General features: G+C 40.2%; 1 protein-coding gene across 11 annotated transcripts in view; it reads left to right on the top strand.

Annotated features, from left to right (window-relative positions):
- The window catches only part of adck1 (aarF domain containing kinase 1), a 443,325-nt gene that overhangs the window by 160,540 nt on the left and 260,060 nt on the right, over positions 1-22,725 (top strand). For 10 of the 11 annotated variants that reach the window (XR_013493314.1, XM_078174854.1, XM_033643007.2 and 7 more), the window contains one exon: positions 6,647-6,805. The exons of the other annotated variant lie outside the window; for it this stretch is intronic. Coding sequence is in view for 9 of the 10 variants with exons in the window: in XM_078174854.1 (XP_078030980.1) it covers positions 6,647-6,805 (159 nt within the window). In the remaining variant the exon portion in view is untranslated. The remainder of the gene's footprint in view (positions 1-6,646; positions 6,806-22,725) is intronic. 11 annotated transcript variants of the gene reach the window in all.

Below are 22,725 nucleotides of genomic sequence, written 5' to 3'. Positions count from 1 at the left end.
TGTTTACAAGCTATGCTGTCAGTCAGTGTGCGGGCTGGAGATTGGTGGAGCAGACGGGAGGGGGTACCCGCTAGGTACTGTAAGTGAGTATGTGTGTATGAAGTGTGTGTGTTACGTTAGAAGAGTCAGAGTTTGGGACGGAGTCTTTTACGTGCTACCCCTTGGAGTGTTACCGGAGTTTTTGGAGTGCTCAAATAAACTGGCCTTTTTCCCGAACGCTACTCTGGTCTCCTGCTCGTGAGGGATTCATTACAATGTCGTAACACGGTTTAGATTTCTAAATAAATATTCACCTCGTCGCTAGATAGACCTACTCTTGAAAAACTCGTGTCTGCACAAGGCTTTTTGTCCCTACGAGGCCACCGTCATTTACCCGACGGGAGGGGTGAGCGAGTGAGCCCTGCAATCTAGAATTTGACCACTGATGTCACTGTTTTCAACCCATTTTACACATTGGCCCTTTAAGATGCATTAGGATTAAGAAGGTAACCCTCCCCCCAAGAGGAGGTCAATTTATGATTGTGATGGCTCTCTTCTGAAGCAAATAAATAATAATAATAATTTGAGTTTAATATGTTTTTCCCCAAACCTCCACAAAGTAAGTCATGTTTGGAAGTATGAAAGAACAATACTTTTGTTTTGTATAATATTGCAATGGACTCTGATATTTTGGTTTTAATATGATTAACATGCAGTTCCCAGCATAATTTGTGATCTGTGACAACTCCCAAAAAATGTGTTCTCATATACGCTTTCTATTTCAGTATTATCCATCATAATTTGAACTTGGTTATTGTGTTTTCATTTTCCAAATATTATATATTTAGTTTTATTTACATTCACTGATAGCTTGATAATGTTGAACCATCGTTTTAAAATATCCAGTTTTGTTTCCACTGTATCCAGAAGCTGCTCAAGAACAAAACAGATTTGTATTATCGGCAAACAAAACTAGATTAAACAACTTTGACACATTACAAATATTATTTATGTACAATATAAACAATTTTGGACCCAGCACTGACCCTTGTGGAGCTCCACATGTGAACCTCAACAAGTCAGACTTATTGTTGTTTATTTGCATATATTGATATCTGTGTTCAAGATAATTACTCAGCCATTTGTGAGCTACTCCTCTAATCCCATATCTTTCCAGTTTGCCCATTAATAGTTTGTGGTCAATCATGTCAAATGCTTTTTTTTAAGATCTATGAAGACTCCTACCATATATTCTTTACATCTATTGCTGTGGATATTTGTTCTGTCAACTCCATCACTGCCACTGCTGTGGATCGGTTTGATCTAAAGCCATATTGATGCTCACTCAGTAAGTTGTGTTTTTCTGTGAAATGATCGAGTCTTTGGAGAAAAAGTTTTTATATAATTTTTGAGAACTGTGGGAGAGAAATTGGTCTATAATTCGAGGAGGAATGTTTATCTCCATTTTTGTAGATGGGAATGACCTTTGCTATTTTCATTTGGTCAGGGAATATATCTGTGTTTAATGACTGATTAATGATATGAGTCTGTGGTTTCGCTATGCCATCTATAATATTTTTAACGAATGTCATGTCAATATCATTACAATCAGTGGATTTCTTGTTCTTAAATTTGTTAACCACATCAACTAACTCCTTTTTATCGATTCTGTTCAAGAAAATGGTGTTTGAATTTATTTCAATAATGTTTTCATTTACATCCCCTGTTATTCTCCACCAGTTTTGTTTGTTTGCTTATTTCCTCCATCGTAAAGCTCAGGGATTTTCGGGTTTCACACATTTCCATTTTCATCATGGTGCCACCTTGTTTTGCCTTTTGGAGCATTGTTTCATTGTGTTAGCATCTGATATCTTTGGTTAGTTTAAGTAAAAGTGAATCCCTGATTCACTCTTGTTTAGCGTTTTACCACACTACACCTCTGCGCGTTCAGACAATCTCAGACTTTTGCTTCTTTATGATTAGATTAGATTATGATTTAAAATGTTTTCGGTGATGTATGCCTTATTATTGGATACATAGTGAAAGTTATTCATGATGTTCATTTAGAGCTGATGCATTAACTTTTGCTATCTGTCTATAATCTGTTTAATAGGTTTTGTATTTTAACATTGATGAAGATGGTGAAAAAAATGTGTATTATACTGAAATGTGGTAGCATATGTAGTGGCTGTTGTCATTTGTTTTGATTATATGCGATTGTCTGTAGCTACAGACAACATTTTGGTTTAAAGGTATTGAATTATTGAGGGCTTCAAAATTGTTTCTTTGCTCAGCTTAATGCTGTGGCATGATTATCTAACCACTGTCAGCTGTACTGTATATGTGACACCAACCTAACCCTGTAAAACCCACTGTTGCAAATTTACAACATCACATTTAACAATTCTAAAAAAAGCCTGCAATTTTTTTTTTTCTCAAGACCACATTTACATAGTTAATGGGTCCTATTGTTTAGAAGAAGTGTTTATAGGTCTGGTCATCTGGCCATGAACTCACGCTACCTGCAAATTTCCTGTTGAGCTCATCTCCTTTTTTTGCATGACTGGATTTGTCAGGATTAAAGTAAGTAAAATTCCTTAAATATTTTTTTTTGTGTTTATTACAATGTCTAGAACATGTACATATTTAGTTATTTTGGAAAACATTCATCAAATTTGATTTATAGCTTGTTATGTCTATGTTGTAATTCTACAACGTTGGGTCAGTGTGGTAGTCAAAATAGCCTGTGCTACACATTACATAAGGTCACTGCACTTCTCACATGGTCACAAATTGAAAAAAAAAATGTAGTAGAAATTTAAAGTATTAGATGATTCATTGTAACGAAGCTCTAAATGTGCTTTTCTGTTAAATTTTTACTTAGTTTAGCTTAGACCATAATTAAACACATGAATAAATTGTATGGGGTATTTGAAACTCAAACATCTATAGCAGTATTTGAAACTCCCTGTATCTTTGTAGTTTTTTGTTTGTTTTTTAACTTCTTAATGATCCTGAGCTATTTTTCTCAGTGTTGTCTAAGCAGCAGTTTGTAGCATTAGGAGATAGAAAAACAGGTTCTGAATGTTCTGGATTTGTTGAGGGGATGCCTGTTGCATTGTTCAGGGACAGGTGCGAATGGTCTTGAATGTGAACCTGTAAGTGCTCTGGGGGGGTGCATGTGTTCCTTTAGTGATTCAGTAACATCTAAAGAACTGCTTTGCCCATCACTACACCAAAGTGTAACAACATCAGCTGGTTCAAACTAACTGATGAACAGAAGCTAATACAAAAGTGGTAAAGTGAGCTCAGCAGTGTGACATCATGTGGTATATAATATATATTTAAACAAGAGTTTAAACTGGAGAAGGATCTGTGGCATGAAAATAAAAAAAGGCTGTTTGTAACTTTAGAGTAAATAACACCAGAAGTCCTGAAGTCAGTGAAGATGTGACGGGCTGGACAGAAACCAGAGGATCTGTAACCTCTGTGATGATGATGACGATGATGATGATGGTGTGGGACATGATTTTCATATTCAGTTTGAATGTCAGAATGAAGCTTAATGACTTCCAGAGAAAGGTATTAGCCAAAGTATTATTTGAACCGTCCATCTAAAGTCATCTGTTAACTGGGTGTTTTGTCTAAAGAACGTTCTTCCTCTGTTTGAGTAACATTGGTTGTACTTTGGCCACGCCGTGTGCCATCCTTCTGTTATTGTATGTGATGTGATATGGTCTTGAAAATGAAAATAAGAAACTGAATGTATTTGCTATCATCCAAAGGTTTTTATCATCTTAATTGGGATCAGTGGACCCAACAGTATCTCTTTATGCCCATGAATTTAACGATCCAATGCCTGTTGCATTGTTCAGGGACAGGTGCGCATGGTCTTGAATGTGAACCTGTAAGTGCTCTGGGGGGATGCATGTGTTCCTTTTAGTATGATAAGTAGAGAGCATAATAGGCCAGCCAGACAGTATTGTTTGAATGTAGTAAACCACATTGAAAGTGACGGAGGAAAAAGTTTTGTAAATATATTTTTTTCCAATATTTTTATTATTATAAATGCTTATTCATAAAACTATGATTGTTGTGTGATTATTACTCATGATATATACTGTTATGGGGCTAAGTAAGCAATCAGCCCTGCAAATGAATACTTAAATGTTCTGTATATCTGTTCAGACGAAGTGAGTACAAACACAGAAGTTCTGCTCCCAACTGTGCCCAATGTTGCAAATTTACAACATTTCCCTAAAAACTTACTAAAATGTAAAAAAATTGAAAACTCTTTCATTTCTACATCAGAGGCCTCCTAAAACAATATCTGAGAGGTCAAAAAACATTTTGCTCATTTTTTTCTATATCTGGGTCTTACAGGGCTAATGGTGTAGCATGACCCCCTAATCGGCATCAGGTGTGTAACAAAGGTGTGGTATATATAACAGATAAGTGTACCTGTGTCTCAATATGCTTGTTGATCTTGAAGGCGGCCCAAAGGCTGAAGTGTCATCAAAATAAAAGAAGTGCGTATGGCGCAAGAGTGTGCGACACTTGTTTTCTACAAACAAGTCTTTGGCCAGTGATCAGCACCTCATTATAAATCTTGGTGTGAGTTACTTTTATATTTTAAATACATAAAGTCATTAACAAACTCAAATCACGGAATCTCTGAATCTCCCTTTTTCTTACTTCATGTAATCTTCTTCCTTAATCATCTACATGTCTCTGCACCTGTTTTTACTTGCTCTGTGATCACTGCATTACGCAACAAAATTTAAAAACCAAAAACAAACAGCAATATACCACTTTTTTAGCAACGGCAAAGAAATTTAATGCTTAACCAATGGGATGTCAGTTAGTTTATTAAGTTTACATTGTAACGTAATGTGTTACCACCCAAAATAAACTGTTGACTGTCTTCATTTTTCATTCATCTACACTAAACCACCTCTGCCAGTGCACCACCAGAAAAAAATCCCCCCTCAAAGTTTTTGTGTCTTGTCATTATAGGATATATTAGAGAAGGGTGCTGGTGATCGGCACAACTGGATGATGTTGTATTGTGCATTAGCCTGTTCAATGTGTTCACATTCACATGTCTACAGTGTCTACATTGTATCCCATTCTGCTTTTCCATATAAAAGCTGGAAAATAAAAGCTGTGAATTTTCCTCATCCTGGTGATTGGCCCATTTGGGTAATGCTGTCAAATGTGTGCTAGCATGTTGGATGTACAAAGAAACTCATTTTAGCTGCTTGTATCTGCAAGCTCATTGTTTCAGTCACTACCCAAAGCTCATGACCATATAGGTGAGGGTTGGGTCATAGATGGACCAGTAAAAATAAGAGCTTCGCCTTCTAGCTCAGCTTGCTTTTCACCATGATGATCCTGTTCAGCGCCCGTATCACTGCTGACACCCCACCAAACTGCCTGTCCATTTAATGCTCCATTTTATCCTCACTTGGGAACATCTCGTCCAAGTCTAAGGCCATGGTCCTTAACTGGAAAACAGTGGATTGCCCTCTCTGGATTGGGACAATTACTGCTCCAAGCAACGGATCACAAATATGTCAGGGTCTTGTTCACAAGTGAAAGTAAAATGGAACGCGAGATGGATAGGCAGTTTGACGCAGCGTCTGCAATGATGTAGGCAATGTGCTGGACTGTTGTGGTGAAAAAACCTCAGGAAAACATTTTTTTTTGTGATATTTTTATCTACTTAGAATTCTGGACTGGGTAAAGCTTTATGCTATGTTCCCAGTAAGTCTAAGTTCTACTCATATGCAGCAATTTTTTTTAAAAATAAAATATTCAGGTATAGATAAAAACCTTTTATTTCAGTGTGTTGAAACTTATATAACTCAAGGACAGAAGCACTTACAGTGATTCTGAATGTTGGGAAAAACACTTGTTACCTTTCAAATGAGACCATGTACATGTACTACACATGGAACAAGAACAGCCTTGAATTTACTTAGGGCATGCCTTGGATAGGTATTTTAGCTGAATTTAAGTGAATTCTATGAACAGGATGAGTGATTGCACCAAGCAAAAATGGTTTCTATGTCCATATTGTCACTTGACTGGTGTTGTATAACAGTGAAATAACAGTGAAAATGTCCTTTAACCGTTCTCTAGTTGTCATGTAAAGATAATGTGGAAAATGAGAAGTGTTTAGATTTGACACAATCGGGGTTTTCGTGGAATCATCTTAAGTCAACATTTTTGTCTAGCAATAAATTTGCTTTAAGCCCAAGCTGAGACAACCTTTAAAACACTGTCAAATTTGACAAAACTCCTTCAAGCCACATAAAACATTTCATGCCCGTTTTCATAGACTGTGTGGCACCAACCTTGACTGACAAACTGATCCATGTGTGTAAAATTTGGAGTGTCTTTTTCACAGGTGGTTAAACACGTCTGAACAATTCGGACAGAAGCACAACACAATTTGAGGTCTTAAAGGACGGTACATAGAGCTGTTTAACAGCAGCTTTCTGTCCTCAGACTTGACTTTCCAGGTCCTTTCAATACAGAATCCCATCAAGTACATTTGTCCTGGTACACACTGATATAAAATGTCAGCCATTGACAGGACATCACTGCACATGTACATGTTTGTTTTCTTGTACTTGACTCATCCTGATTTGTGATTTTGAAGGTACTGTTGAGGGTGGTCCATTGGCTCTTCCCAGACTTTGCTTTCATGTGGTTGGTGGAAGAGGCAAAGAAGAACATGCCATTAGAGCTGGACTTCCTTAATGAAGGACAAAATGCTGAGAGGATGGCTAACATGCTTGCCCACTTCCCCTTTCTCAAGGTAAACACATAGTGATGTATCACCAAACCAATTTGAAAATGCAAATTAGTCTGGAAGCCCTCAGTTAATTTTTGATTTTCAAGGGGCGTTATCACTGGCCAGATGGAGAGACCCACAACCAATCAGATCAACACAAAAAGTTAGGTAATGCTGAGCAACAGACAAATATAAACAGAATTCAGCATGCAGAATAACTGTCATGGTGTAGTATTGTCAACATGTCTGTGAACAAGTGTTGCCATTTTTGCCATCAGATTTGACAATAGTACTTCAGCAGAAAGTTCCAGAGCCATCTTGGTTGTTTTTGCTTCAGTGGAGCTCCTCTTTACTAAGCTCAGTTTATGCTCCTTGTCCTGTCCCTGGAGCGGGGGTGCATGACTGAGAAATGAAGAAACTGTGTATTTGCATTAAGAGCAAAGGTTTCGCAAGTTGTCAGTCATTTTATCAGACCTGCCCCAGGTTAGATAAACTGTGACTGACCAGGTCGAGCGTCGAGTGGAAATCTGTTTGAACAGGAGTGGGACCAGACAAATCTGCCAGAGCAAATAAAACATGAGCTCACAGATTTGTCTGGTTTCCAGGCTAACACAGTAGGTAAAATTAAAAAAAACTTACAAGGCTTCCTTTAATAATGACAGGCCTATGGACTTCACAGTGGGATTTAGTATTTTGGTCCCATGTGTGAACACATACGAGTAAGCAGCTTGTAAAAAGAATACAATACAACTGGGGCACTAGAGAGCCGGCAATGTAGTAGGTTGGGTTTTTATCAGCTCCTCCACCCTAACTTGATATTTTTGATAGTGAAACTGGTTTATAAAACTCCAAAAAAGAAACCGACCCAGAAAGCCCACGAGTCTCCTTCTGAGATCGAAGATAACCCGCTGACCGAGTCAGCTAACGCTAACTCACCTGGCTCGACTAGACCTGGGCGTGGCCAAACTGACACACCAGAGGAGGATGCCTCCCTGTCGCCCATCCTGGAGGCCATTAGACGGATGGAAAACTCCATGAACGCGAGGTTCGACAACTTGGAGACAACTCTCGCTGGGGTTAAAAATGCTGTCGCTGCCAATACTTCCCGCATTATCAACCTGGAAGAATGGCACGGAGAGTTTGATGGACGTCTGGTCGAGTTTGAAAAAGTTACGGTGAGCTGTGTGCACAAAATAAACTCTTGAACGAACCAAAGTGAACGATTTGAAGGGCCGCTCGAGGAGACAAAATATTAAAATTGTGGGCCTGCCTGAGAAAATTGAAAGAGGCTCTCCAACTGCATTTATGTCTGCCTTGCTACCCAAACTCCTGGGAGTTGAATGTTTTCCCCCAGGGAATTAAAGTGGATCGTGCACACTGCATCTGCCCACCAAGCAACAGGCCACGAACCATGATTGCCAAGATACACCATGACACCGTGAAAGAGAAGATAATCCGGGTAGCTCGCAACGAGGGTTCACTAAACTATGAAGGGCAGCGCATCAGCATCTTTCTGGACATCACAGCAGAGGTGATGGACTGCAAGGAGTTTGATGCCGTTCGACTGAAACTCAGGGAAGTTGGTATCCGCCATGGGTTTTTGTTTCCTGCGCGTCTGACTTTCACTTATGCTGGACATACCAAAACATTTGAATCACCAAAGAAGGCAGCCACCTATGTTGATGAACACATGCAGCCTGCAGCAGCTGGAAGCACCGAGTGACCTGGACACCACCAACGCTACGGATGTGGTATGACTTATGTATGCACTTAGGCTACACAGGCCTGCCTGCACTGCTGTGTATATTTTTATTTTATATAAATTTTTATATCAATGAAAAAAAACAAATCCGTGTTACTAAATTATTATATTTTTACATGTATCTCACCATAGCAAGTTGGAAGTTAACATATTCTGCCATATATGAAGAGGGGAGACTCTCTGGAATCTGGCAGTGTAAGAACCATGATGCTGGGAGATTCTGTCACTTCACAGTTGTCCAAAACATGTAGTTGTGCCAGGCGGACATGATTGCCAGCATTTCATTATTGCAAGAAATTTCATTGACTCATTCACAAGTCAAAAATGTGTTTTATCTGAAAGAAACAGGCAATATTTACACCTAAGATAACAGAAAAATAGTAATAATATTATTCCTCACTATATGAAGTGACTGATAACAAGATTTGTATCATGGATTGTAAAGAAATTTGTCAGGTTTTTATTTTGTAGACATTTGATCTGTATTTATAGCGTGATGGGATGACAGCACAATGATGTGGTATCACTGGAAAGCTCCAGCCCTGCGCTTTCATGTGATACGCGTGGCATTTCTGTGTGACCCTGCATTCGCGAGTAATCTATCCAAGAGTAATGTGTGTGCAAAGCTGTATGAAAGCTTTGTTATACATCATTTTAGTGTAATTTTATCATTTTTTTCACTGTGAAAACATTGGACCAAGAGGTCCAAGAGGGCACTTTAGCAAGCGTTTTTCAACAATTGGGCCACGGGGGTTCTGGTGTAGCTCTGAATTTCTTATAAACTGAGGACAACTGCCTGCTGTATATCTGTGTTCATGGTCGCAGTCACAGATAATTTTGTGGCATTTGTTGTAACATTACTAGACAAAAGCAGTTCACATCAGCTAACATTACATTTAGCTTGTTTATAACTTCCATGTCGTCATATATTGAAGTGAAACAACGTCTAACAAGTTGCGGTATATTCTCTAAATAAAAACAAAAATTACATACCTGTTGATTAGGAAAAGGGCCAACTGGGGATCAGTTTTAAAACCTTTCATATCTCTCAGCTCTCTCCATTTGGTGAATGCCCGACCGAGGTTTACACGCGTTTGGGCTCGAGCCCTATCACTGTCCCGTTTAGCCTTCTTGTGTTCTTTTTCTTTTAGATGGTGCTCCTTCTATATTCGCCATGACATCGAAAGTACAACCAAGTCCTTATAGATACATCTGGTAAAACTGTTATGTGTTCAGCAATGCGCGTTGCGTACCGCATACTCGAAGAACACTCTGTAAACACGGCTCTTCTTCTTCTCTCAATTTACTGGCGGATCGCAAACAACTTCCAGGTGCATACCACCACCTACTGTACAAGAGTGTGCAATGTGTCCGAAATCATTCACCACTTCCTACTAGATGTTTCTTAAATCCTACTCGTAAACACGGCTCCTACTTCTTCTACGGTTTAATGGCTGTGGGACGCTGTGGGCATGCAGACTTACTTCCGCCTCTGGGTGCCGTATTCTGGTTTGCTGACTTCCGCTTTGTCCAACCCGACCGAGGCTACGGTAAATAGCCACATAGAGAAAGGCTTTTTTGTCGCTGTTGGGTTCAAATAAATATGCGGATCTTCAAAGGGGGGTGATACGAACTAGGGACAGTTTTATAAATGGTAAACAGTTCTGCACAGCTGCTTTAACTACGACCTTTATTCATTTAGGTTGGACCTTTCAAACTATAAATATTTCACCATCCAATGTAAGAAATCAATGCTAACATTCAAAAATAGCTAACTGTTACCCTATTTCATGTGTAAGTGTGCACAATGAAGAGACAAAAGTCAATTTGAGAAACTTTATTTTCAAATTTCCACAAACAATATCTGATGGCCAGTCCGCTTCTCCTGGCAGCCTGCAAGAGACAGAAAAGACGATAAGCACATAATTTCAAGAAACAAATCAAAAATTTCACTGAATTTTGTGTTGGTTTTTTTTTAGCATTTTAGCTGTCTTTAGCTGTCTGGGTTTGGGTCCGTCACTGTGCTTAATTTAGTGTTGAAACAGTTAAATAACGGGATCCGTTAACGGGATCCGTTAACTCCGTTAACTGTTAACAGCAGATTGTCAAATTTTGACAATCAACTTGATTGCAGGTGGTGATTTAAATTATGTTTTAGATACTTTTTTGGACAGGTCTTCATCACGCCCAGTTAGTCCTTGAGACTCCACAATGATGAAGTCACTCAATTTGACTGATATCTGGAGGATTCACAATTCCTCAGAGAAAGAATATTCTTTCTTTTCACAAGTTCACAACACATACACAAGGATTAACTATTTTCTAATTGATTCTAAGCTAACAGCAATTACCAAGTCATCTAAATATCACAACATCCTAATCTCAGACCACAGCCCTGTTACTATAGGTATTGACTTTGGATGTAAAAAAAAACACTATAATTGGGACAGGCGATGTCTCAGCCTCGACTTTATGGGAAGCTTTCAAGGTTGTAATAAAAGTTTTTGTTTTATCCTATGAAGCTGCACAAAAAAACAAAAAACAGAGGAGATAAAGGTTATCAGTTATAGATCCCCAACTTTCCCTACTTGAAAAACAGTATCGAGAGGCTCCATCTTCATCGTTATTAAAGGCCCACTGTGTAAAATGGGTTGAAAACCGTTGAAAACAGTGACATCAGTGGTCAAATTCTAGATTGCAGGGCTCACTCGCTCATCCCTCCCGTCGGGTAAATGACGGTGGCCTCGTAGGGACAAAAAGCCTTGCGCAGACACGTGTTTTTCAGGAGTAGGTCTATCTAGCGACGAGGTGAATGTTTATTTAGAAATCTACATGTTACGATATTGTAATGAATCATTCACGAGCAGGAGACCAGAGTAGCGTTGTGGAAAAAGGCCCGTTTATTTGAGCATTCCAAAAACTCTGGTAACACTCCAGGGGGTAAAAGACTCCGTCCCAAACTCTGACTCTTCTAGTGTAACACACACACGCTCCATACACACATACTCGTTTACAGTACCTAGCGGGTACCTCTTATCTATCGCTTTGCCCCCTCCCCTCTCTGCTCCACCAATCTCCAGCCCACACACTGACTGACAGCTTAGCCTGTAAACAGAGCTCAGCTGTTTATTTAGCCTAGCAATATTTCCAGACTATAGTAGCTGCAATGGACGACTTTGAATGCGATTTTGAAGAGTTTCTTGTAGCTGACACAGACCCAGAGCCATACCTGTTTGAGCCGGAGCATACAGATGAGGAACTCCATGTGTTGGATGCTGAGCGGGCGAGAAGAGAGGCTGAATCCTCCGCTCCCATTTTGCTGCACAGAGTAGGATTCGGTGCTACCATCGTTGGGGAGATATATCATCAGGAGGAAAAGCGCCGCAGAGAGTGCATCACAAGGAGTGAAGTTGCGTCTTCTTTTCCTCGTAGATGACGGTTCGGGTTCATTCTCTCCTGTTGCGTGGTAAGTGTGGTCCATTCGCAAACTTTATAACTAAAAAACCTTTCACTACTCTCTATCGACGAACTACTAACACTCTGCTGTTTCCTCCTCCTTCTTCCTTCCGCTGTCTTCGTTGGTTTATTTATACACGCGAAACGCGTTCTCTGGCTGGCTGGCTGGCTGGATTGTCCGCTCGGTCTGCCGTACATACAGTACAGGCCAAAAGTTTGGACACACCTTCACATTCAATGCGTTTTCTTTATTTTCATGACTATTTACATTGTAGATTCTCACTGAAGGCATCAAAACTATGAATGAACACATGTGGAGTTATGTACTTAACAAAAAAAGGTGAAATAACTGAAAACATGTTTTATATTCTAGTTTCTTCAAAATAGCCACCCTTTGCTCTGATTACTGCTTTGCACACTCTTGGCATTCTCTCCATGAGCTTCAAGAGGTAGTCACCTGAAATGGTTTCTACAGTCTTGAAGGAGTTCCCAGAGGTGTTTAGCACTTGTTGGCCCCTTTGCCTTCACTCTGCGGTCCAGCTCACCCCAAACCATCTCGATTGGGTTCAGGTCCGGTGACTGTGGAGGCCAGGTCATCTGCCGCAGCACTCCATCACTCTCCTTCTTAGTCAAATAGCCCTTACACAGCCTGGAGGTGTGTTTGGGGTCATTGTCCTGTTGAAAAATAAATGATCGTCCAACTAAACGCAAACCGGATGGGATGGCATGTCGCTGCAGGATGCTGTGGTAGCCATGCTGGTTCAGTGTGCCTTCAATTTTGAATAAATCCCCAACAGTGTCACCAGCAAAACACCCCCACACCATCACACCTCCTCCTCCATGCTTCACAGTGGGAACCAGGCATGTGGAATCCATCCGTTCACCTTTTCTGCGTCTCACAAAGACACGGTGGTTGGAACCAAAGATCTGAAATTTGGACTCATCAGACCAAAGCACAGATTTCCACTGGTCTAATGTCCATTCCTTGTGTTTCTTGGCCCAAACAAATCTCTTCTGCTTGTTGCCTCTCCTTAGCAGTGGTTTCCTAGCAGCTATTTGACCATGAAGGCCTGATTGGCGCAGTCTCCTCTTAACAGTTGTTCTAGAGATGGGTCTGCTGCTAGAACTCTGTGTGGCATTCATCTGGTCTCTGATCTGAGCTGCTGTTAACTTGCGATTTCTGAGGCTGGTGACTCGGATGAACTTATCCTCAGAAGCAGAGGTGACTCTTGGTCTTCCTTTCCTGGGTCAGTCCTCATGTGTGCCAGTTTCGTTGTAGCGCTTGATGGTTTTTGCGACTCCACTTGGGGACACATTTAAAGTTTTTGCAATTTTCCGGACTGACTGACCTTCATTTCTTAAAGTAATGATGGCCACTCGTTTTTCTTTAGTTAGCTGATTGGTTCTTGCCATAATATGAATTTTAACAGTTGTCCAATAGGGCTGTCGGCTGTGTATTAACCTGACTTCTGCACAACACAACTGATGGTCCCAACCCCATTGATAAAGCAAGAAATTCCACTAATTAACCCTGATAAGGCACACCTGTGAAGTGGAAACCATTTCAGGTGACTACCTCTTGAAGCTCATGGAGAGAATGCCAAGAGTGTGCAAAGCAGTAATCAGAGCAAAGGGTGGCTATTTTGAAGAAACTAGAATATAAAACATGTTTTCAGTTATTTCACCTTTTCAAAGGTGCTCACAGCTGAGAATTTCTCCACATTTGCTGTGTTACTTTCAGAGGCACTAGCTCACTTCCTGTTGGATTTAGGTCAGGGGTGTGAGTGCGTGATTTGTAGGTCTTGATGAGACGAACAAGCCACTTTGGGTTTAATCTTTCTACAACATTTTTACGGGCCGCAGTGGCCATTTTTGTGTGTCTATGTGGTGCTAGAGAGCCCATTTTGGCACTTTTGGGGTTAATATTTTCATTTTATCAAAGTTTTCGCCAGTCCTGACGCGTGTACCAATTTTGGTGAGTTTTTGAGCATGTTTAGGGGGTCCAATTTAGTTTTTTTGCGCACCAATGGGTACCCATGTCATGCAGTAGGTGCCCTTTTTTTCCTTTTCGCCCCTGCCCTTCAAACATCCTGAGTCTGTCACTGAGAGTGAGAGACAAGCTGTGAGAGCAGGCAGATTGAGGTGGCTTTAAAATGTGTCAAACTCCTCCCTTCAATTCCCAAACCATGGGTCCAATTGTCAATCTGATTATACCAGCAGAGAGATACACTCGTCCCAAATGCAGACATATAGTTTTTATGTTTGTCGAGTCAAAAATGTGATCTTGGTCGCAAGTTTACGATGTCTAGCTCACAGCTGACAATTTCTCCACATTTGCTCATGTTATTTTCAGAGGCAAAAGCTCATTTCCTGTTGGATTTAGGTCAGGGGTGTCAGTGTGTGATTTGTAGGTCTCGAGATGAAGAAGCCAGTTTTGGTTTGATCTTTCTATGACATTCCTCCGGGCTGCAGTGGCCATTTTAGTGTCTTTAGGTGGTGCAAAAATTGTCAAGAGGTTTTGTGACATGTCACCTTTAAGAGGGTATAAAATCCAAACCATTCGAGTAATGACAGAGTTGTTCGGAGGAATTGTTTAGCAGGGCTTGGTCTGTCATGTGTGCATGTTTGAAGTTGATACGATAAACGTTGTAGGAGGAAATATTTTTTTAGTAAGAGAATTTTTGAAAAATGACATCTTACTTTGAAAGGGCAAATAGCTCACTTCCTGTTGGATTTAGGTCAGGGCTTGCAGCGTGTGATTTGTAGGTCTTGATGAGACGAACGAGCCAGTTTTGGTTTTGTCTTTCTACGACATTCGTACGGGTCGCAGCGGGCATTTTAGTGTGTCTAGGTGGCGCGAAAATTGTCAGGAGGTTTTTCTAAGACATCACATGTAAGAGGCCATAAAATCCAAACCATTCGAGTAATGACAAAGTTATACAGAATATCTGATTAGGAGTTGATCTGTCATGTGTGCGAGTTTGAAGCAGATATGATAAACGGTGTAGGAGGAGATGTTTTTTGAAGAAGAGCACGTTTGAGGTGAAATCTTACTTTGAAAGGGCAAATAGCTCACTTCCTGTTGGATTTAGGTCATGGGTGTCAGCGCGTGATTTGTAAGTCAAACACACCAGTTTTGGTTTGATCTTTCTACGACCTTCCTACGGGCTGTAGTAGCCATTTTAGTGCACCTAGGTGGTGCTAGAGAGCCCATTTTGGCACTTTAGGGGTTAATAATGTGTATTTGCTGTTTGAAATGAAGATTCTGCTGCTGTAATCTGTCTTTTAAAGATGGTGAGACACACACACACAGAGCTGTGTGTGCGTGTCTGTGTGTGCAGCCATTGTCATGGCGATTAATGACTTGCCTGCACCTGAGGGGCACACAGAGAGCTCATGAGAGAGCAGATCAGCAAAGGTTGTTTAATATGGGTTTGAAATTTCTCAAACAAGTTCTTGCCATTCCCAAACCATTGGTCCAATAATGAAAATAAAGTGATGGTGAGAGAGAGCCACTTCTCGTGAACGCACGTGTCATGTTTTATATGTGTAAAGTCAAAAATGTGGTCACACAAGTGAGTTACAAATGTGTTGCACCTCAGCTGTTTTCCAGAAATTTCTCCTCTGAGTTTACATGGGAGTAAATGAGAAAAAAATCAGCGCTCCTTTCGCTTTGGAGCCACTCAGCAAAAATGTGTATGTGTGAGAGATTTCATGTCAACAATTCTGTGACCAGGACAAATTTTCCTGTGTTTTTTTGGTATAAATTGTGTATATACAGTGAAAATTGTGGCCGTATGAGCGAGTTGAAGAGAAAATTTCTTGATGAGTTTACAGCTGCTCCCCACTCTAGCGATGACATCACCCACTCCAGCTCACACATTATATACCCATTATAAAGTCTGAGAAGGGCTGAAAATTAGAAAAACCAAAAGAGATATGGAAAATTTGAATTAGTTCCTGAAAGTCAATGGCAGCGTGAACGTTTAAGAGTTGGAATGGAGTTTCTACATCAGTGTATGAATTTGTGATGTGTGGGTGAAGATGAGTGAGTTTGAAGGATTTTCTCATTGAGTTCCGTTATCACAAAGTTTCAGAAAACGCTGAATATTTTTGACAGTTTGAATGGGATTGAAAAGTTGAGTCAAATGTAAAAAGTCAGCAAAATGATGAATATTTTCCATTTTGAATGGAGTTTCTAGCTGAAAGTATGAATTGGTAGTTACAGTTTGAAAAAAGGTGAAATTTTTAGATTTTTGAGGATTCCGTAATTCATTCCCAATGGGAAAATGATTTGGAAGAAATCGGGAATATCTGAGAAAGTATGAATGTTAGGAATGTGAAAAGTCATTCCGGTCTTGTCCTAATTCTGCTGAACGTTTTCATGTTTGAATGGTTTGAATCGGTTGAAGTTTGTGGAACTAGTAGCGGTCCAACCGTTTTCGTTGAATGGGATTGAATGGGAATCAGAATTTTAACGCTGAATTCCCAGGAAAAAAATCTGAAAGTTTCCGATAATGTCCTAATGAAGCTGAATCAGAAGAAGTTTGAATGGTTTGAATCAGCTGAAGTATGTTGAAGATAATTGATTTTGAAAAACGCGGTGGAAGAATAATAATAACTAGAGAAGCAATTTCTGAAGAAATTGCGGGTGTGAATGCTGCAAGCTGAAGCCAAGTTGCAATGCTGCCTTGAATACAATAAAGTTTGAATGATTTGAATGTTTGAAAGTTTGTTGAAAAGCTGACGCCACACTGAATAGCTGCCTTTAATAAAATAAAGTTTGAATGGTTTGAATATTTGAATGTTTTACTGAGATTTATGAAATCCAATATGGCCACCACCTAGTGATGCCACAATATGCAAATTAGATGAGTTAATTTACTCCCATCAGATTCCTCTTCTATTTTGAGGACGACACAACAAAAACAGCACAAAACCAAAGAAATCTACTGTGTAAATATGTTCAAAATTCTGTTTTACTGAGATTTATGAAATCCAATACGGCCGCCGCCTAGTGACGCCACGATATGCAAATTGGATGAGTGAATTTACTCCCATCAGTTTGCCCTCCCTTTTTTTGAGGATGAGACGACAAAAACAGCACAAAGCAAAAGAAATCTACTGTGTAAATATGTTCAAAATGCTGTTTTACTGAGATTTATGAAATCCAGTATGGCCGCCGCCTAGTGCCGCCACAATATGCAAATTAGATGAGTTAATTTACTCCCATCACAAACTTTGGGTCATGATGAATAGTTTTGTCATTTACAGTATGCCTTTATCGCTCACCACTTTCAAGCGACAGTCTTTTAAAATGTTGAAATGAAAATGGAATATTTTCCTCAATAAACTCTGGCACCTAAAGGGTTAAAATGGAGATTGTGCCCCTGTCATGTCTGCATGTAAGATGTAGACATGCACACACATCATGTTTCTGTGAGTTTGTGTGTGATAGCGGTTGTCATGGTAAATAAGTAGGTGCACCTGGCAGAAGAGCAGAGAGAGACAGACAGAACACAGAGAAGAGACTTCTTTTACTGGAGATTTAACTCCTCGAACAAGTTCTTCCCATTCCCAAACCGTTGGTCCAATCATCAAAATAAAGTAATGGTGAGAGAGATAAAGTTATACAGAAGATCTGTTTAGCAGAAGTTGAGCTGGCATGTGTGCGTGTTTGAAGCCGATATGATAAATGGTGTAGGAGGAGATGTTTTTTGAGGAAGAGCATGTTTGAGGTGAAATCTTACTTTGAAAGGGCAAATAGCTCACTTCCTGTTGGATTTAGGTCATGGGTGTCAGCACGTGATTTGTACGTCGAAAACACCAGTTTTGGTTTGATCTGTCTACGACATTCCTACGGGCCGCAGTGGCCATTTTAGTGCACATAGGTGGTGCTAGAGAGCCCATTTTGGCATGTTAGGGGTTAATAATGTGTATTTGCTGTTTCAAATGAAGATTCTGCTGCTGTAATCTGTCCTTTAAAGATTGTGTGAGACACACACACACAGAGAGCTGTGTGTGCGTGTCTGTGTGTGCAGCTGTTGTCATGGTGATTAATGACTTGCATGCACCTGGGGGGCACACAGAGACCTCATGAGAGAGCAGATCAGCAAAGGCTGTTTATAATGGGTTTGAACTCCTCGAACAAGTTCTTCCATTCCCAAACCGTTGGTCCAATAATGAAAATAAAGTGATGGTGAGAGAGATCCACTTCTCATGAACGCACATGTCATGTTTTATATCTCTAGAGTCAAAAATGTGGTCACACGAGCGAGTTACAAATGTGTTGCACCTCAGCTGTTTCCAGAAATTTCTCCTCTCAGTTTACATGGGAGTGAATGAGAAAAAAATCAGTGCTCCCTTCGCATTGGAGCCACTCAGCAAAAATGTGTATGTGTGAGAGATTCCATGTCAACATATCTGTGACCAGAACAAATTTTCCTACGTTTTGTGGTATAAAATGTACAGTGAAAATTGTGGCCGTACGAGCGAGTTGAAGAGAAAATTTCTTGATGAGTTTACAGCTACTCTCCACTCTAGCGATGACATCACCCACTCCAGCTCACACATTATATACCCATTATAAAGTCTGAGAAACCACCACTTTCAAGCAACAGTCTTTTAAAATGTTGAAATGAAAATGGAATATTTTCCTCAATAAACTCTGGCACCTAAAGGGTTAAAATGGAGATTGTGCCCCTGTCATGTCTGCATGTAAGATGTAGACACGCACACACCTTCATGTTTCTGTGAGTTTGTGTGTGACAGCAGTTACCATGGTAATTAACTAGGTGCACCTGGCAGAAGAGCAGAGCGAGACAGACAGAACACAGAGAAGAGACCTCTTTTAGTGGAGATTTAACTCCTCGAACAAGTTCTTCCCATTCACAAACCATAGGTCCAATCATCAAAATACTGTGATGGTGAGAGAGATACACTTCTCCCGAACGCATATGTCATTTTTTATATATGTGGAGTCAAAAATGTGATCACATGAGCGAGTAACGATGTTCCTACGGGTTGTGTACCGAGGTGGCACTAGAGAGCTCATTTTGGCACTTCAGGGATTAATAATGTGTAGATGCTGTTTCAAATGAAGATTCTGCTGCTGTAATCTGTCCTTGAAAGATTGTGAGACACACACACACCCACACACACACAGAGGGCTGTGTGTGTGTGTGTGTCTGTGTGTGCAGCCCTTGTCATGGCGATTAATAATTTCCCTGCACCTGAGGGGCACACAGAGAGCTCACGAGAGAGCAGATCAGCAAAGGCTGTTTAATATGGGTTTAGTAGTAAATAAGATACACCTTTTTACACGTGCACGCGCGTGAGGTGCGTGCGTGTGATGTGCATGTGACGTGCGTGTGATGTGCGTGTGACGTGCGTGTGTGACAAATGGTATAGCAGTGTGTGTATGTGTGTGTGACATGTGACATGAGGGTGTGAAGAAGCGTCATGTCACCATCAGAGGAGTGGTCTTGTTGTAACATGTCTATATACTCCCATTGGGGCGGCATGTACTAGATGCCAATTGCGAACAGTGGCGGTTGTATATTTTGTGGCACAATTCCAGATGAATTCCAATGGCTTCTGATAAACAGAGTGAATACTACGGTGCTAGCGATGATGTTATGGACATGCAATGGGAGCCTTATCCTGCTGGTTATTTTAACAAAACAGGGTTTGAGAAGTTTAAAGAATCAAACGTGATAAAGGATTCACTACTCCCCAAGGTCGCTAGTGCTAGGGGGACGTATTCAAAAGCAGTATCGCTCTCTCTAACCCCAGTAACTATAGCACATCGTTGTCTTGATTCCTCTATATGATCAAGGTAAGTTGTTTAATTGTTGTACAAATATATTACGACATGTCTGGACATGTACTGAGCATGGGTGTCGATGGTTGTTAGCTGTTGATTTTACTGGAGACCATTCCTTCAAAGCATTGGAGCTGTTGCCACCACGTGTTGAGGATGTTTTTTTTTTTTATTTATTTTTTTTTTTTAGGAAGTGATGTGTGGGAGTGTGGTTTGCCGCAGCTATATAGTCCAACCATGTGTCTGTTTGTAACAAACCACAACTGAGGACGCTGACGATCTGTGATTTAAACACGACAACCTTATACAGAGGATCCTTGTTTTTCTGCATTTCCTGTCTGAGACCCTACACTCTACAAAGATGGAAAATATAGGTACGTCTTTTAATTCTATGACGCCAACACGCCGCGTAATTATAAGCGATGCTGAACTACTTTTAGCTCCTAAAAAGAAAAGGACTGCTCCTACACACTTAACCCAGTTTTTGTACCAAAAAGCATGGGCACCCATGTATGAGTGGGATGTAAAAGATTGCAGGGTTTCCGGATACTTGTTTGACCGGGGGATGGTGTATCTCTACACCAGAGAAGCCGATGAACTTTTTTTACAAGGAGTTACCCCACATGTCTGTTTTTCTGCCAAAGACTGGTGCCATTTCAGAAACAAAATTTGTAAGGAGTTAAGTACCTCGAAAGGCGTGTACACAGCGCAGTGGAACGGTTCAGTGTCTGGAAAGACCTATCGTGTGGAAACAGACTTAGAGGTCTATGATCCAGAGGCCTACATATTTTTCAGGCAGTGTATGGACAATACTGTTATTCACCAGGCCCGAAAGGGTACTCCAGATGAGGACAAGCTCTACCCCCTCACGCCTAAAGAATGGGAAACTTGGTTTACCACAGGTTTTTAGTTCAGTGGTGTGAATGGGAGAGAACACTAGAAGTTTTCTCCCGTGTTGATTCTCTATTCAGATGGTACAAGGTTTACAGACAATATGAGAGCCTCAAGAAAAGAATCTTTGAGATGGACGATGGCACAAATGCCTTCAAGGAGGTTGACATGACTCCAACCCTGTGAAAACATCTGCTATGTCTCATCTAATATTCAGCATCTATTTGTACAGGTTACCGTCCTTATGCATGGTGCGATGTGTCATCAGACATGGATAAAAATGATTTTTGTACAATCTGGCAGCGTGACGGAAACAACAGCTCCAGGGCGGATGACCGACAGGAGGACGGAAGTAATAACACCTGGGTGGACGACTTTGGCAAAGAGCTGGGAAAAAGAAATTTAACATTCCTCACGCCCGAAGAGGAGCCAACAGATACCCGCCAACAACCGTCAAGTCCTGATGACTGTTTGGGAATTCTGGATGATAAGGAGTGTGACTACTTCAAAAGCGGTATTCCAGGAGAACCCACTATTCACAAAATTATAGAGGTAACAATAGGTTATTATCTCCACAGCTTATTAAAGGAAAGAGCTAAAGGAATCTGTATATATTGTATGTATCTGGACGAATTGTACAGAGGAAAATGCTTCTCATGTATTGACAGTCTGCCCCCGCATTATCTTGAAGGACATTTGGAAGAGATTAAGCAAGAGATTTTTAACGAAAATTACACAGTTGCGCAAGCATGTGTATTGTTTTGCCTTGGTAACACACCGCCTTCTCAGCAAGACATACAAGACATTGTGGAAGATGTTTTAAAGGAGTGGACAACTTCCCCATTTCTCACAACAAGACTTAAACAGGTATCCAGTGGAAACGAAAGACTGCACTCTGCTGTTCAAAAATCTCTGAAAATTTGGAGCAGAAATAATGGGAAACGTGTGTAGCCTACTGGACTATGCCAAAAACCTGTATGTCATGTATAGGATGAAAACTCTGTTGTGTAATGCTGTTAAAAATACGATGCTTGATGCCAATAGTTTATGTTGCGCTAGATTTATGAGACAGATAGACTGTGTCAGAGAACTATCAGAGGACTGGTCCTCTATGGTGCATACGGTTGCTGACAAATATACTGACGTAAAATCTACTCTTATCAATATTCTTGATTGTTTTCCTCTAAATGATGATGAATTTCACAAAGGTCATGTTGCTTGTTTTTGTGCTTTTAGTATTGATCTGTGTGTATTGATGTTAAACAGAAAACAAAATGTAAATGTTAGTAGTATGATGCAGTGTCTTGTAGAATCGCTGGTTAGAAAAAATTCAAATGCATGTTCTGATTTTATAAAATGGGTATCCGTGTACTGACTTTTTCAGACACAATTATGTCCTATTATGCATGATGGATGTCAGAAAATAAAAACCCTAAAAACCAACATTCGCTACTCATTCTTATAACAACAACCATGGAGAAGGTCATGAAAAGAATATACTATGTGCCAGAAAGCGCTGGAGGATATGGAGGTATACAAAGGCTAAAACAGGCAGTGTTTGAAAGTACCGGGACTCGTTTAGCAGATTCTGAGATAGAAAAATGGCTCTTAAAACAGGATGTTTACACCCTTCACAAAATGGCCCCAATACATTTTAAGAGAAATCGGGTGCTAGTAAATAAAATAGATCAACAATTTCAGACAGATCTTGTAGACATGACTGCTTATTCTTCAGAAAACAACGGGGTACGTTTTTTATTAACATGTATAGATGTGTTTTCAAAGTACGCTTGGGTTCGATGTTTAAAAAATAAAAGTGGAAAACATGTCACAGCCGCTTTTAAAGACATTTTAGATGAAGGCAGAATACCCAATAAATTACAGACAGACAAAGTAAAAGAGTTCTTGAACAAAGAGTTTAAAGGCTTAACTAAAGCTAATAATATTATCCATTTCACCACGTCAAATGAGACAAAGGCTAGTGTTATTGAACGTTTCAACAGGACTCTTAAA

The sequence above is a fragment of the Epinephelus lanceolatus genome, chromosome 15, assembly GCF_041903045.1.
Source record: "Epinephelus lanceolatus isolate andai-2023 chromosome 15, ASM4190304v1, whole genome shotgun sequence".
In the NCBI taxonomy this organism is placed as follows: domain Eukaryota; kingdom Metazoa; phylum Chordata; class Actinopteri; order Perciformes; family Serranidae; genus Epinephelus; species Epinephelus lanceolatus.
This window is presented reverse-complemented; position numbering and strand designations above follow the sequence as displayed.